Source organism: Talpa occidentalis, unplaced genomic scaffold, assembly GCF_014898055.3.
Source record: "Talpa occidentalis isolate TD23 unplaced genomic scaffold, MPIMG_talOcc4v2.1 talOcc4.13, whole genome shotgun sequence".
Taxonomy (NCBI): domain Eukaryota; kingdom Metazoa; phylum Chordata; class Mammalia; order Eulipotyphla; family Talpidae; genus Talpa; species Talpa occidentalis.
Genome location: NW_023601322.1, coordinates 94,580,110 through 94,594,264, shown reverse-complemented (window position 1 = coordinate 94,594,264; position 14,155 = coordinate 94,580,110). Strand labels below are relative to the sequence as shown.

General features: G+C 43.0%; 1 protein-coding gene and 1 pseudogene across 1 annotated transcript in view; both read left to right on the top strand.

Annotated features, from left to right (window-relative positions):
* Nucleotides 1–741: 741 nt before the first annotated feature.
* AP1AR (adaptor related protein complex 1 associated regulatory protein) overlaps nt 742–14,155 on the top strand; it is a 38,184-nt gene continuing 24,770 nt past the window's right edge. The window contains exon 1 of the mRNA XM_037509546.2: nt 742–850. Coding sequence (XP_037365443.1) covers nt 771–850 — 80 coding nt within the window. The 5' untranslated portion in view covers nt 742–770. The remainder of the gene's footprint in view (nt 851–14,155) is intronic.
* LOC119243618 (60S ribosomal protein L29-like) lies at nt 5,827–6,389 on the top strand (annotated as a pseudogene).

The window sequence follows — 14,155 nt, the reverse complement described above, 5'->3', positions numbered from 1 at the left end:
CACGCACTGCTGAGGGGAGCAGCGGGCGAGTCAGGATAGGTCTGCCGCGCCATGTGGGTAGCTCCCTCCTGCTGCAAAGGCTGCAGACAGCTTCACAGGTTGCATCTTAACCCTTGCGCCACTAGGGAGGCCCTCACGTGGCTTTGGTACAAAGTTCGAAGGCCGAGGCTTCTCCGTGTGCACCCTGAGGCGGTCGGGCCCCAGCAGGCAGAACCGGCCGGGAGAGCACGAGACTCGGCAGCCAGGTCAAGGTGCGCTAGCCCAGCCTCCACACCCAGCGCCGGGGTGAGGGGGCGGCGGGGCCGAGGAGCGCACGGAAGTGACGCGCGGCTGTCGCCGGAAGAGGCGGGGCTTCCGCGGCGGCGCCCAATGGGGGCCCGGGAGGGGCGGGGGCGTGGCGGCGTCGGCGGCTCGGCGACGCGAGAAGGCGGGGCCTGGGCGCGCGCCCCTCCGGGACTGTCCTCTTCGGCGGCGGGAGGCGCTCGCTGTGCCGGGCGCGGGCTGAGCCGAGCGGGGGGCCATGCGGATGGCGAGGGCGTCCCGAGCCCACAGCCCGGCGCTCCCCCCTCCCGCGGCGGCGAGTCGGCGGCGGCTGGAGTGACCGCTGCCTTTGTTCCGAGCGCGCGTCCTTCGGCGGCCCCGGCCCCTCGCGCCGCCGCGCGCCGGGTCCCGACGCCCCTCGGCCGGCGCCGCGCGGATGCGGCTGCCGGGCCCGGGCCTGGGCTCTGCGCGGGAGGAGGCGGGGGCGCGGCGCGCCGGGGCGGCATGCGATGGGGAACTGCTGCTGGACGCAGTGCTTCGGGCGCCTCCGCAAGGAAGCGGGGCGCCTGCAGCGCGGAGGCGGCGGAGGGTAAGCCCCCGGGAGGGGCGGGGAGCCCGGCTGTGACCCCGGGGAGGGGGGCGGGGGGAGGTGGGGGCCCGGGGCAGGCCCGCGGGGAAAGTTGCTGCAGGCACCGTCCCTCGCGACCTGGGCCGTAGGACGGGCTCGGCTGCAGCCCGGGCACACCCTACAAGGAGCCAGGGTTGGATGCCAAAGGTCGTGGCTCTGTGTCTGATCGTATCTTGGGCCCTGCCGGTGAAGGTGAGGATCTGACTGCAAGAACTTGATGATGCCAAGGAGGTTTTTAGTACAAGTCGCCTGCATGGTGCTGGAGTGAAGGTTCCAGGGAGAGAGTAACTCGGGCAACCTGGGCACACTCTACATGGAGCCAGGGTTGGATGCCAAAGGTCGTGGCTCTGTGTCTGATCGTATCTTGGGCCCTGCCAGTGAAGGTGAGGATCTGACTGCAAGAACTTGATGCCAAGGAGGTTTTTAGTACAAGTCGCCTGCATGGTGCTGGAGTGAAGGGTCCAGGGAGAGAGTAACTCTTGGACGTGTCCAGCGACTTGCGGGATGCATGGAGCTCCCTCCAGTGTCTATGCGGACTCTGGGTGCTGATAACAGGGGCAGTGTGTGGTTATTTCATGCTGTTTTTTTTAAGAATTTGGAGAGGAATACTCTACCCAGTTTGCTGCCCACAAACCAAGGAAGTCACAGTGCTTCTGAACCGCCCTTCTCGATTAAAAGTTGGATTTGTTTAGGTGGTTCTACTAACGTCATCCCTAGAATAAAATTTCACAGTGACTGCATTTTCGTGTTTTAATTTCCTTGGATAGTGAAAAAATTAAGATGAATTCCTTTGAACTAGTTCATTGTTGTTAAAGCCTCTCAGGAATTCCAACTTAGAATTGAAAATCTGAACCCAGCTGCTTTGTATAAGGAATAAGACTGCTCTGCACTTTCTGGAACAGACTGCAGAGTTCTCAGGATCTGTTCCATTTAACAGTATTAGGTAATAAGGTGTTCGTCATAAACTGAAGCCAAATGACTTATAATTTGGCACTTTTGGTGAGGGAGATCTTTTGTGATTCACTTATTAGTTCATCAGGCAGTGTGTCACCTCTCTGATGACAGTATTTAGCTGAAGTTGTACAAGAAGTGTTCCTGGAACGGAAAAGTAAGAACTTAAAGTTTAATGTTGGTTTCCCTGATTTAAGGACTGTTACTGTTATACAGTAACATGGTAGCTGTCTTATCTTGTCATACTATTACCTAATTTAGTTCTAATTTGACCCACCCATTAGTCATGCTGCTTAAATACTCCTAATAACTGGATGACACAAAATCTTTTTCTTGATTAATATTTAGTATTTTATTTGTAGTTGCACTGTGTTAAATTCTAACTCTATAAAAATAGCGTCTTATGCTCTAATTGGGTGAGCAAAAATCATTTATTCCTGGACCACACTGCCCTATATCTGTGGGAGCTTTGTTATGTACTTTGAAGGCAGGTGACTATGCAAACTAATTCTATTTTCCTCAGCATATAGTGTTAAAATTGTAGATTCCTCTCCCTGGGTATATGAGCTTGGCAGCATAGAGAAGGGGCAGGGTAAATCAGTAAATTAGTGTGAGCATTAATTATCTGCAGATGGGCTGTAAAAGCATACTAGTTGGATCCGTGCTCTTGTGGTGTGGGCAGAAATTGAACAAATAAAACCTGTTGAGATGGTGAGAGTCTGTGTGATGCAGATTCTGTCATCAAAACCATGTAATGGTGATATCCCCCTTTTCTTTTACTCCGTAAACAGTTCCTTTACTTGAATCTTCTGATTAACATATTGTATTACATTAATTCTAGTATTAATTTAGGAGAATAATGTAAATCTTAAGCTGATTTAACCTGCGCATTCACTAGAGTGTTCTGTGGTACAGGGGCTGTTTTCTTAGCTTTGTAGATTTCCCAGGGGTGCCTCAAAGTGAGATCACTGACATTATTCAGTTTGAAAACCATAATTATTGGGTTTTTAATGGTAAAATATTGGTGATTTCTTGTATTATATTCTAGACTATGTTGGTAATCGAAGTATCAGTGTTGGGATATGAAGTCTCTATCATTGCTGAAGTTATGTCAGAAACTACTAATAGAGAAATTAAGTATCTTTAAGGAATAAAATATAAATAGCCTTACAAGTTATCCTTCACTATGGGAAATTTTGCCTAGGAGCACATTCTGGAGAGTTCCATTTGCAGATCAGTTCTTCTGTTTCCTTGGACAGTACTAGAAATCTTTTGTATGGGCACTTAGCTATGTTCTTTGTTTTTTTTTCTTTTTCAACCGGAAATCCTAGTTATCTTGTGTTGTGTTTTAATTCCCATTTTTATCTTACCTTGTAATTCCACACAGGGTTTCCTCTTAAAATGTACTGTAGTTTATATAAAGGGACCATCATGTATCCTTCTTGATGTTTAACCTTTGTTGGCCTTTTTGACTCCAGCAGCAGCAAAGTTTGCCTTCCTGCAATAGTTTACAATGATTTGCTGTTTCCTAGTGAAAAAAAGACCTTAATAAATGCTGCCAACATTTGATTACTTCCTATGAGCCATACATTGTTCTAAGTACTTTACATTATCGCATTTATTCCTCCACACAGTCCTGAGAGGAAGACAAGTAGTATTATATACGTTGTAGGTTGAAAACTGATGCTTAGAAAGTTTGCCCGAAATAGCAGAGCTGGGATTGTAGCCCTCTGAATTCACAGCCCCTGCCCTTAACCACTAATGTTTTTCCTCTGTATTCTGTAGGTAAAACGTGGTTGTTCTATTTCTTAGTGCTTTATCTTGTTCTTTGTCACCTGAAGGTCTTATGCATGTCTCAACAAGTTGGCTCTTTTGGTGTGATAAGCTGTAATCTTTTTCTTCAAACTATGTCCATGACCTCTGGGCAGTTTTTATTTTTATCTTCATTTTCCTGTTCCCATCCTTAATAATTTTACTTAATCTGCCTGTTAAATACGGAATATGCCTCTCCTCTCATTTTTTTCTTTTCACATGCAGCTCTGAAGATATTTCATTTATTCTGGTAAGTTTTAGCCACCACCATTTCTAAATCTCATGTCTTCTGAATAGACCTCTTCAAAGGTTGAGCACTATGCCATGAGTGCCCACTGTAGAAATACACTTGGATATACTAAGGCTTCTCAACACAGCGTATCAAAATACCTATTGTGTTCCACATGTATCTGAACTTCCCAAGTTCCCTTAACAGCTCTATTCACAGTCTTCTAATCTGCAAGCTTCATAGCCTCTACCTCTCTCTGATCAGCTGTTCAATCTCTCTTTAATACATACTGAACGTGTTTCCTTCCTCTGCTCCTGCCTTTAAACATTGTCTTTGAAACTACTACACCGACTTCTAAAATGTTCTCTCTCTTGTTTCTCTCACACTCCAGGCCGCCTTCCCTTCCTGTCACTGGTGTGAGGGTTTCTAAAACCCAGATTAGATCATGCTTTTCCTTGCTTAACAATTTCCCTGTTCGTCTACAGTGCTCAGCCTTTTTTTCCTCTTATGACAGATGATGAATTGCATGGCATTCAAATGTGCAGTATAATGTTCATTTGTATACTCAGGATTAAATGCAGTTCTACTTTTAGATAAAGAGTGTAATTTCACTCTTTGTTCTCTCATTCAGAAAATCATGTTAGAATACAAATCAGTGAGAATAACATAAAAAAGATAACATTGAATGCTACTTTTAAAAGCTTAACTCTTTATATACCTTAGTATGTAAACTTTAAAATAAACGATAACGTTCCAAATATAAGTAGCGTCAGGTTTAAACTCCTGACAAGGCAACTTAACCTTAATCTATTTTACCAACCTAATTATGTTTTCCTTGGAGTATTGCATTAAAACAGTAGACTTTACTCCCTAAGCACTTGAGCTTGGCAGCACAGGAAAGCAGCAGGAAGAAATCAAGAGTCTGTATTCTCTGCCATGTTTTCATTTGTCCTAACTCCTATATTTTTTAACATCCTGTATTTCACTGGAGTGCATTTGTTCCAGCTTTCCTAAATACTGGGTTCTCCCATCCTGTGCCTTTATGTGTGGCATCTTTTATTTCTATTCTTGGTGAACTTTTACTGATTTTTAAATATTACCTTCCCTGTGAAACCTGCTGCAGCCCCCTGAGACAGTATTATCTCCCTTAGGAAATAATATTTTCCACAGGCTTATTCAATCTGCTCTATATGAGGGATTGGTAGACTTTTTCTGTAAAGGACCAGATAATACATATGTTAAGCTTTGCAGGTTATGAGGTCTCTTGCTAACCACTCTATATTTTGGTCTACGAGCAGCCATAGATAAACGTGACTATGTTCCAATAAAACTTTATACACTCAAGCATTGGGCCTGATTTGGCCTTCCATTGTTTGCTGGCTCCTGGTACATATAAGTTGAGAGCTCCAGAAGGCCAGGGACTATGTTTTGTCTTTCTCTTTCCACTCACAGCATCTCATGTTTATTGAATGACTAGCAAGAGGGTGTTACTTATAAACTTGTAACATTTAAAAAACTTTTTCTTTTATCCTTCTTTTTTTTTGGGTGGGGAGAGTTTCAAGATAATTCTCTGACTTTGGTAAAAAATAACACACATTCACATAGTCAAACACATATCCAACTGATTTTGTTTTTTTAAAAAGAGACCGTATAGGGTAGCGGTCAGCATTTTTAAAATATTTGATTATAATATATATCATTGAAACAGTAATCATTGGTGTCATTGAAAGATTCAGCTTGCTTTTTCTACATTTTTGTCGGCTTGGAAAAATAGGTAAAAGTGTAAAGTGTTTCTTTTGAAATTTCATAAGTTAAGAAAGAAAGCAGCAAAAACTTAAATGAATATAGATTTCCTGAACTTCTATGTTACACCTTAGAGGGTTCCTGGGGCTTTGTTCCTGACCTCACTCTATTCTCCTGTAGCGTATTTTCCTTCCTTAAGATACCTTCCCTGGCTCTTCCAGCTCAAGGTGCCCGGGGAGCCGCGGGCCTCAGTGCAGACATGGCCAAGTCCAAGAACCACATGACGCACAACCAATCCCGAAAATGGCACAGAAATGGCATCAAGAAACCCAAAGATACGAATCTCTTAAGGGGGTAGATCCCAAGTTCCTAAGGAACATGCACTTTGCCAAGAAACATAACGAGAAGGGCCTGAGGAAGATGCAGGCCAACAATGCCAAGGCCATGAGTGCACGTGCTGAGGCTATCAAGGCCCTTGTAAAGACCAAGACGGTCAGGGCTAACATCCCAAAGGGCAGCAGCCGCAAGCTCAGCCGACTTGCCTACATCGCTCACCCCAAGCTTGGGAAACATGCACGTGCCCGCATCGCCAAGGGTCTCAGGCTTTCTCGGCCAAAGGGCAAGGCTAAAACCCAGGCCAAGGATGCGGCTGCAGCACAGGTCCCCAAAGGAACACAGACTGCCAAAGGTGCCCAGGCTGCCAAATGTACCCAGGCCGCCAAAGGTGCCCAGACCCCCGCAAAGCCTTAAGAATAGAGAACGCTGTCTGCCCATGTGAGGACAGACGGACTGGTGTCACCCCTAGGCTGCTGTCTAAAGGGCACTGGTGTCTTCCTGTGCTATTTGTACAAATAAATCTGAAGCAGAACCTAAAAAAAAAAAAAAAGATACCTTCCCTGGTGGTGGCATGAAAACATTTGACTTTACTGCATTCTAACAAAGCTATTCAAAAACACCACTCGCATAATTAAATGCATGCACTTCCTGGCATCTCAATCTGAGCTCTGAAATGTCTAATTGCCTAGTATTTCCACCTCGCTATCAAATTGAACTGCAAGTTCATTGTGTAAAGCTGAGCTCATCTTTTATTGCTTCTCATAATTCTTTACTCTTTTTTAAAATACCAGCCATTTTATAATTTTGTGCCCTCCCTTATGAGTAGTAAAATAAAATGCATTCAGTCCCCTAGGCCATGACCTAAGAGTTGTATTATATTCCTCCCTTTTACTCACCCTCCAAATGCAGGTTGTCAGGTCCTGTAACTTACACTTTCTGAATGATCCTACATCTTTCCAACTTTCCCTTCCTCTCTGCCCTAGGAGAGACACTTGGTGTCCTGTACATCTTGCTTTACCTTCTTGATACCATTTTGATTTGATGCCTCTCTAATCTGAAAACCAGAAAGAAAGAAAAGCAAAATCTTAGTTCACCTCCCTAATCTCCCACCAGCTATTTGTCTGCCTCCTGCCTTTTCCCTTCAACACCTTCAAGTGTGGATGTCTCCACCTTGTCACTTCTCACTCAGCCAATCTCGCGTTGGCTCTCTTTGCCCCGCTTCCCTTCTTGCCCCACCCTCCCTCGTCATAACATTAATGCAGTCATCACGGTGCTGTGGGTATTATTAATCCTTACTGCACTTGATCTTTAACACCATTTGATGTCGTTCATTCCTCTCAACTCCTATGATTTTACACTCATTAGATATTGCATCATCTTTCTTCCGTAATGGATCTGTCTTCCCTATCTCCTGTGCATTTTCCTTACCGCTTCAAAATGTTGATGCTTCTGGTACATTCTTGATGAATACCATGCATTGATCCACTAACTGGGGTGGCTGACGCTTCTCCCCATCATCCTGTATTTCTAGTCTGTCTAGACTAGAAATTAGATTTTTTGGTATCTCCTAAATAACTGCTCTGTTTTTTATTGTCTTATTTTTTCCCACCACCGTCTCTTGTATCCTGGTGCATTTCCTTTTGCCCTCGTCACTTCAAAGCCTTCGGGGTGTTTATTGATGTCCAATGCTGTTTTTTTTAATTAATTTTTTAAAATAGGTCTTCAGTCTTTTCTTGCTACTGCCATCTCAGTTCAAGCTGTCATCATTATTTGCCCAGATTTCTAGGACCCTCGTTAAAATAGCACTTTCTCATACATGATTGTCTGACTCTGTTTTACTTTCCTTCACAGCACTTAACCACTGCATGACTTTGTAGACTATTTGTTGTCTATCAACAGAGTATAAGTTCCATGAGGTCAGGGGCTTCTATTTATTCCTATATATCCAGTAAGTCAAAAGTGCTTGATACACAGTAGGCACTCATTAAATATTTGGTGATTGAGTGAAAAGACTACTAGCTGGTCTGCCCACATAGTGTGTGACCTGTATCAGTTTATCCTGCATAATGAAGTCAGCCTGATCTTAAATGCAAATCTTTGATACAAAATAGCTTAAAATTCTCCACTGGTTTACCACACCTTTAGGATAAAGAATGAAATATTTTTTTTAATTAGCTTTCTTGCTTACTTTTTTTTAAGATTTATTTTTATTTATGCATACAAAAACTGGGGTATAGGCCGGAGGTACAGGGGATGAGAGGATTCACCAGAGAGAGTGGGGAGCAGAACAGGCAGATGCACTGAGAGACATTTCTGAGGGGAGCAGCAGGTGAGACAGGACAGGTCTGCTGCACCACGTGGGTCAGCTCGCTGGCCAGAGATGAAACTTAGCTGCAGTGGCTGGCGATAGCTTGATAGCACTGTCTTTAACCCCTATGTCACCAGGAAGGACCAAAGACTGAAATCTTTAATCTAGATTTCTGTGCCTTGCTTACTGTGCCTCATTTGTGTCACTCTCTTCCTTGAATCCACTTCTTCCCTTTTTACTTAGCTAACTTGTAATCTTTTATTTTATTAAAAAAAAGATTTTATTTATACAAGAACTGGGGTACAGGCCAGAGGTGCAGGAGGGTGAGAGAATTCACCAGAGACAGAGTGGGGAGCAGACCAGGCAGATGGACCGAAAACACTGCTCAGGGGAGCAGCGGGCGAGACAGGAGAGGTCTGCCATGCCATGTGGGTATCTCCCTGGCTGGCTGGCCGGAAATCAAACCTGCACTGCAGAGGCTGCGGACAGCTTCACAGTGCTGCAGTGAACCCGCTGCGCCACGGGGAGGCCCTACCTTGTAATCTTTTAGATGCCAGCTCAAGGATTCTTTCCCACTGAAGTTTTCACAGACCATTTCCTAACCTCACACCATCATGGAACCATCTTCCTTTTCATATGAGCATTTCCTTGGGGTTACAGTTTTAACCCAAGTAGTGTAATAATTTGGTTAGCCTCTATCTTTCATTCTCAGTGTGTAGGAGGGAGTCCATGCTTGTTTTTGCTTCCCGTCGAATGTTCCGTAGTAGCCGTTCAATAACTACTTGTTGACAGAATGAATGAGTCTGGTTTCATAACTCTACCTTGGTCTTTCACTCTCCCCTTCCATGGGTACTTGTTGAATCCTGGAGTATCCCACCGCTAGGAGTCTTGATTCGTAAGCTTCTCAAGTGTCCCACATGAGTATATCCCTCTCAGCGCATGGTTATTTATTTACCTGTAAGTCTACACCACTAGGCTGTTAGCCTCATAGAGTCATGGCCAATTTTTGTCCCTTTTTGTATTTTAAATGCACTGGAACTTAGGGAAGTAAGAATTTCACACACCTAGGTGGCAACAGTTTCTGAAAGAAAAGAAGGTGATGAACACTTTCGGCTACTATACGCAGACGGCAGGGGCTGAGTGGAGAAGAGCTAAAAGACCTCTCAGGTCCCTTCGAGTTATTTCCTTCACATCTGCTCTAGTGTTGGAGATTGGCAAACTTTTTCTGTAAAGGACTACTGGAAATCCTTTTTCTCTTAACCCATGTTTTCTGTCTTCAGAGTATTTAGCAGGAAGTTTTGTATTTTTAAGGCATATTAGTTTTCTGAACATCCATTTTTCCTAAACTGGCCTCCACTGGACAGGAGTTCATTGATCATTACCACCTCTGTCAGTGCCGTCTCTGAGATTGAACTGTTAAGGCTCTGTTGAGGTATTTGATACTAAATGAAAAACGATGTGTCCATCTTCTTCATTGTAATAGTTTTTGCCAGGCATCCGATTTGCAACCTTTCTAATCTTCTGTTCAGAAAAAGAGATTTGAAAAGCTTTTAATTTTTAATAGGCTTTGGACAATTTACCATAGTTTTTCATCATTTATTTATGATGTCAAACAGAAGCTAAAGGCACCTACCTATTTTATTTTAACAGCTATTGTATAGGATAATATGAAGAAAAGAAACAATCCCAAGGTAGGATGTGTGAAGATATTTTTGTGATCGCTCACTTAATTCCCTTTGGTATAGAAGAGTTTTTTCCTGCTATAGAAATAACAGGTAGAAGCATAAACACTGCATTTTCAGTCTCTTAACAAGACTGATTTTATCCTTTATATAAGATTGTCTTGATACCAGCATTGATAACATTGATAAATAATTACATATACAAGAATCTCCACTATGTGCCACATTACTTTCAAATTCTTCTGCCTTCCTCTCCCTGCCACCGTCATTCAGAGTATGATACCCTGTCTTTCCTCCCTCTCATACCCTTTTTTTCTTTAAAGATTTACTTATTCATGCATACAAGAATCGGGGCACAGGCCAGATATGCAGGAGCGTGAGAGGATCCACCAGAGACAGAGCGGGGAACAGAACAGGCAGACTGACTGAAATACACTGCTGAGGGGAGCAGTGGGCGAGGCAGGAGAGGTCTGCCGCGCAATGGGGTGAGACAGGAGAGGTCTGCCGCGCGATGTGAAGGTCTCCGTGGCCGGCCAGGATCAAACCCACACTGCAGAGGCTGCGGACAGCTTTACAGCGCTGTGCTCAACCGCCTGCACCACCAGGGAGGCCCCCCCCCCCCAATATACTTTAGTGTCTGAAGCCACTTTTACATCTTCAGCAGAAGTACAGTGAACACATAGAAACTCTGCTTCATTTAGAGATTGCTCTCAGGGATACAACAATTATGTCTAATGAATGAATGACTTTGTGGAGCTATAGATGGATAGGAAAGGGAAAATAGGCTGCCATTTTCTTTAAATCATTGTTTTTGGAGCTTCTCAGCTGCTTAGAGTCACCATAATATTCATGCTCTTGAATTGAATGATGGATTGTTGCCCAGATTATTTGTCTCCAGGGCATATGACTGAATTCATGAAAGTTAGATGCACATGTGATAACTGGAGCCATTTTCTTCTCAGCTCAGCTTTATTTTATGTGAGATAGCTGTGTTTCTGAAGGACTTTTGCAATGTTTCACGTTGCTTTGTCCTTTGTCCTTTTCACCTATGGCGTTTTAAGTCTTATGTCTTGTATTTGCCACGTTTCTTTTCTCTTGCACTCCTGCTGCTTTTCTTTTACATCCCATTGGGATTCTGACTCATCTTCCCTTCATCTCTCATTTCCTAGTCCATCACCTCATCCCAGGTGATTTTGATCTTCTAAATATTTCTTTGATCTGTCCATTTCTCTTATTGATGGTGTTCTCGTCAAGCTGTAATCATTTCTTGACTGGACTCAAATTGCACATACTCTTTGTGCATTTACTCACTGTGTATTTATCTCTGCTTGTTTCTCTAGGATTCACGTGGTTCCTGGCCCTTAGAGGAACAGCTTCTTTCGTAACCCAAGTTTGTTTTAAGGTGAAGGAAAGAATGGTGTTCTTATTTCCATGTTGTCACTCAGTCTGTGAGAGAGCAAGTCTTCAATTTAGAATAGTGATTTTTTTTTTTAAAGATTTATTTATTCATGCATACAAGAACTGGGAGGGTGAGAGGATTCACCAGAGAGAGAGTGGGGAATAGAACAGGCAGACCGACTGAAATACACTGCTGAGGGGAGCAGTGAGTGAGTCTGGAGATGTCTGCTGTGCCATGTGGGTAGCTCCCTGCCCGGAAATCGAATCATGCTGCAGAGGCTGCAGACAGCTTCACAGTGCTGCGCTCAACCGCCTGCACCACTTGGGGGAGGCCCTAGAGTAGTGATTTTTTTTTTTTTGGTAAAGATTTATTTATTTGTTTATTCAAGAACCAGGGTACAAGCCAGATGTGTGGGAGGGTGAGAAGATTCACCAGAGACAGAGTGGGGAACAGAACAGGCAGACTGATGAAATACACTGATGAGGGGAGCAGCAGGCGAGACCGGAGAGGTCTGCCACGCCATGTGAGACCCTCGCTGGCCAGCCAGGATTGAACTGGTGCTGCAGAGGCTGCAGACAGCTTCACAGCACTGCGCTCAGCCACCAGCACCACCAGGGGAGGCCCGAGTAATGATTTTTTTTTTTGGTGGGATCCTCACTGATGGCTGGGGATTGAACCGGCGCTGCAGAGGCTGCAGGCAGCTTTGCAGCCCAGCGCTCAACTGCTGTGCCACCAGAGGAAGCCCCCCCCCCCCCTGCCCCGAGTAATGATTCGTAACCAGAATATTTATTCAAAATTCCCGTTGTCATACTTCCACTTCTACAACCGTGTAGGGCTTCACCGTAATTATAGGCCAAAATTGAATTATTCCTCTCTTGGTGAGGAGCATTTAGATTATTTTGAGGTTTTTTGCTACTATAAATTAGTTCAATTAATGTTCATATAAATGCCTGTACAGGTGGACAGGAAGTTCTTTGGTATATATATGTAGGAGTGGTAGGGTTTGTGGATTATAGAGCTCACACATGCCTTCAGATTTACTAGAAAATGTCAAACTTTTCAAAGTAATTATACCAGCTTACACATTTACCAACATTTGCTTAACACTTGTTATTGTGAGATATTTCCCCCAGTCTGTTAATATGAAATGTTACCTTTTACTTACAGTAAAATTTATTACATTCCTATATATGAGCAACAGATATTGTATGTTTTTTAAATTTTTCTTTTGTGTTACCAGTGACAAATACAAGAGACTAGGAATAAGCCAATAATAAATATGTAAAAAGTAGGATAATATTTTGTAAAAATAATGAAATAAATGGAGGACAAGACCATGTTTGTGGATCGAAAAATCTGAATTCAGTGCAATTCTAATTACAATCTTAATAAATCTTCTAGAACTGGTGGTGCAGCAGTTGAGCATTGGGCTGCGAGGCTGTCCGCAGCCTCTGCAGCACCTGTTCGTTCCCCAGCCACCAGCGAGGGTCCCACCAAAAAAAAAAAACAAAAAAAAAAACAATAATTTCAGTAGATGAGCAAAGGACCAAAAACAGACTAGAGATTTTGAAGGTGACTTGCCCTATTGGATGAAAGGCTCTAACAATTAAAAACCTATAAAGACCAAAGTGTAGACAAATAGCTGAGGAGAACAGAACCTGAGGGGAGAGCTCACTTGTATTAACATTTGAGGAGGTGATTGTTATATGCTGAGGTGTGAGCGTAGCTGCTTTACCAGGCCAGAGCTATTAGGACTAAGAATGTCTGATCAGAGGCATTTTAATGTGTTGTATTCAGTCTTGGGACTCATCCCTTCCTTTTTTAAAAAATTTAAACTATCAGAGGTGTATAGCAGTTTCGTCTCAGTAATAATAACTTAATTATGTTGATTTTTGCCCAAGGCCGAGGGATGGATGCCTCCCTAAATTTATTGTTGCCACTTTCTCATTTATTTTCTATGAGATGTCCAACACTTACTCTTCTGAGAATCTCTGGGCTCTATGAATTTGGAAGTTTTTTCTTGGAGTTATGTATGTTATCATTATAAATATAAGTAATTTTGAGATTCAGTAGCTGTAGTCAGATGTTCATATGTGAAAGCAGAGAATATGGTTTTAGCTTCCTATTTTTATTTTTGAGCAATTATGTTTGCATAATAGAAAACTCTTAAATTCTGTACAGCTTCACAAATTTTTTAGTAAATTTAGGGAGGTTTGTATAATATGACCCACTTACCTGTTAACAATAGGTCTACAAAAGTAGGATGGCTATTCTCTAATTTTCAGATTCCTAAGTTAATGATTAACATTCTAAACCAGATTTAATTTTAAATGTCACCAGATTTATTTATGCCTAATATTTAGTGAAACCCTTTTTACAAATAACAATGTTTTATGATTATTACTTATTTTTTCTTCTAAGAGAGTAGTAAAGTATAAAATGCAAGGAGCACACTTTTAGATTCAAGCCACATTAACAGTATTTTGGATCTTACACATCAGTGACTTCAGTCACAGAATTGCAATCAACTGAATAGAGGAATAGAGGAAGGTATAAAATATATTTATTCTTGATCATGGATGTATGTTGAAAGCTCAGGTATTTTAGATATTTTCCTTTTCTTTTTTAATACAAAGTCTTCAAATCCAGTATATTTTTTAAAGATTATTTATGCATACAAGAACTGGGGTACAGGTCAGAGGTGTGGGGCAGGGGCGCGGTTGGTGAGAGGATTCACCAGTGACAGAGTAGGGAGCAGAACAGGCGGATTGGCTGAAATAAACTGCTGAGGGGAGCAGCGGGCAAA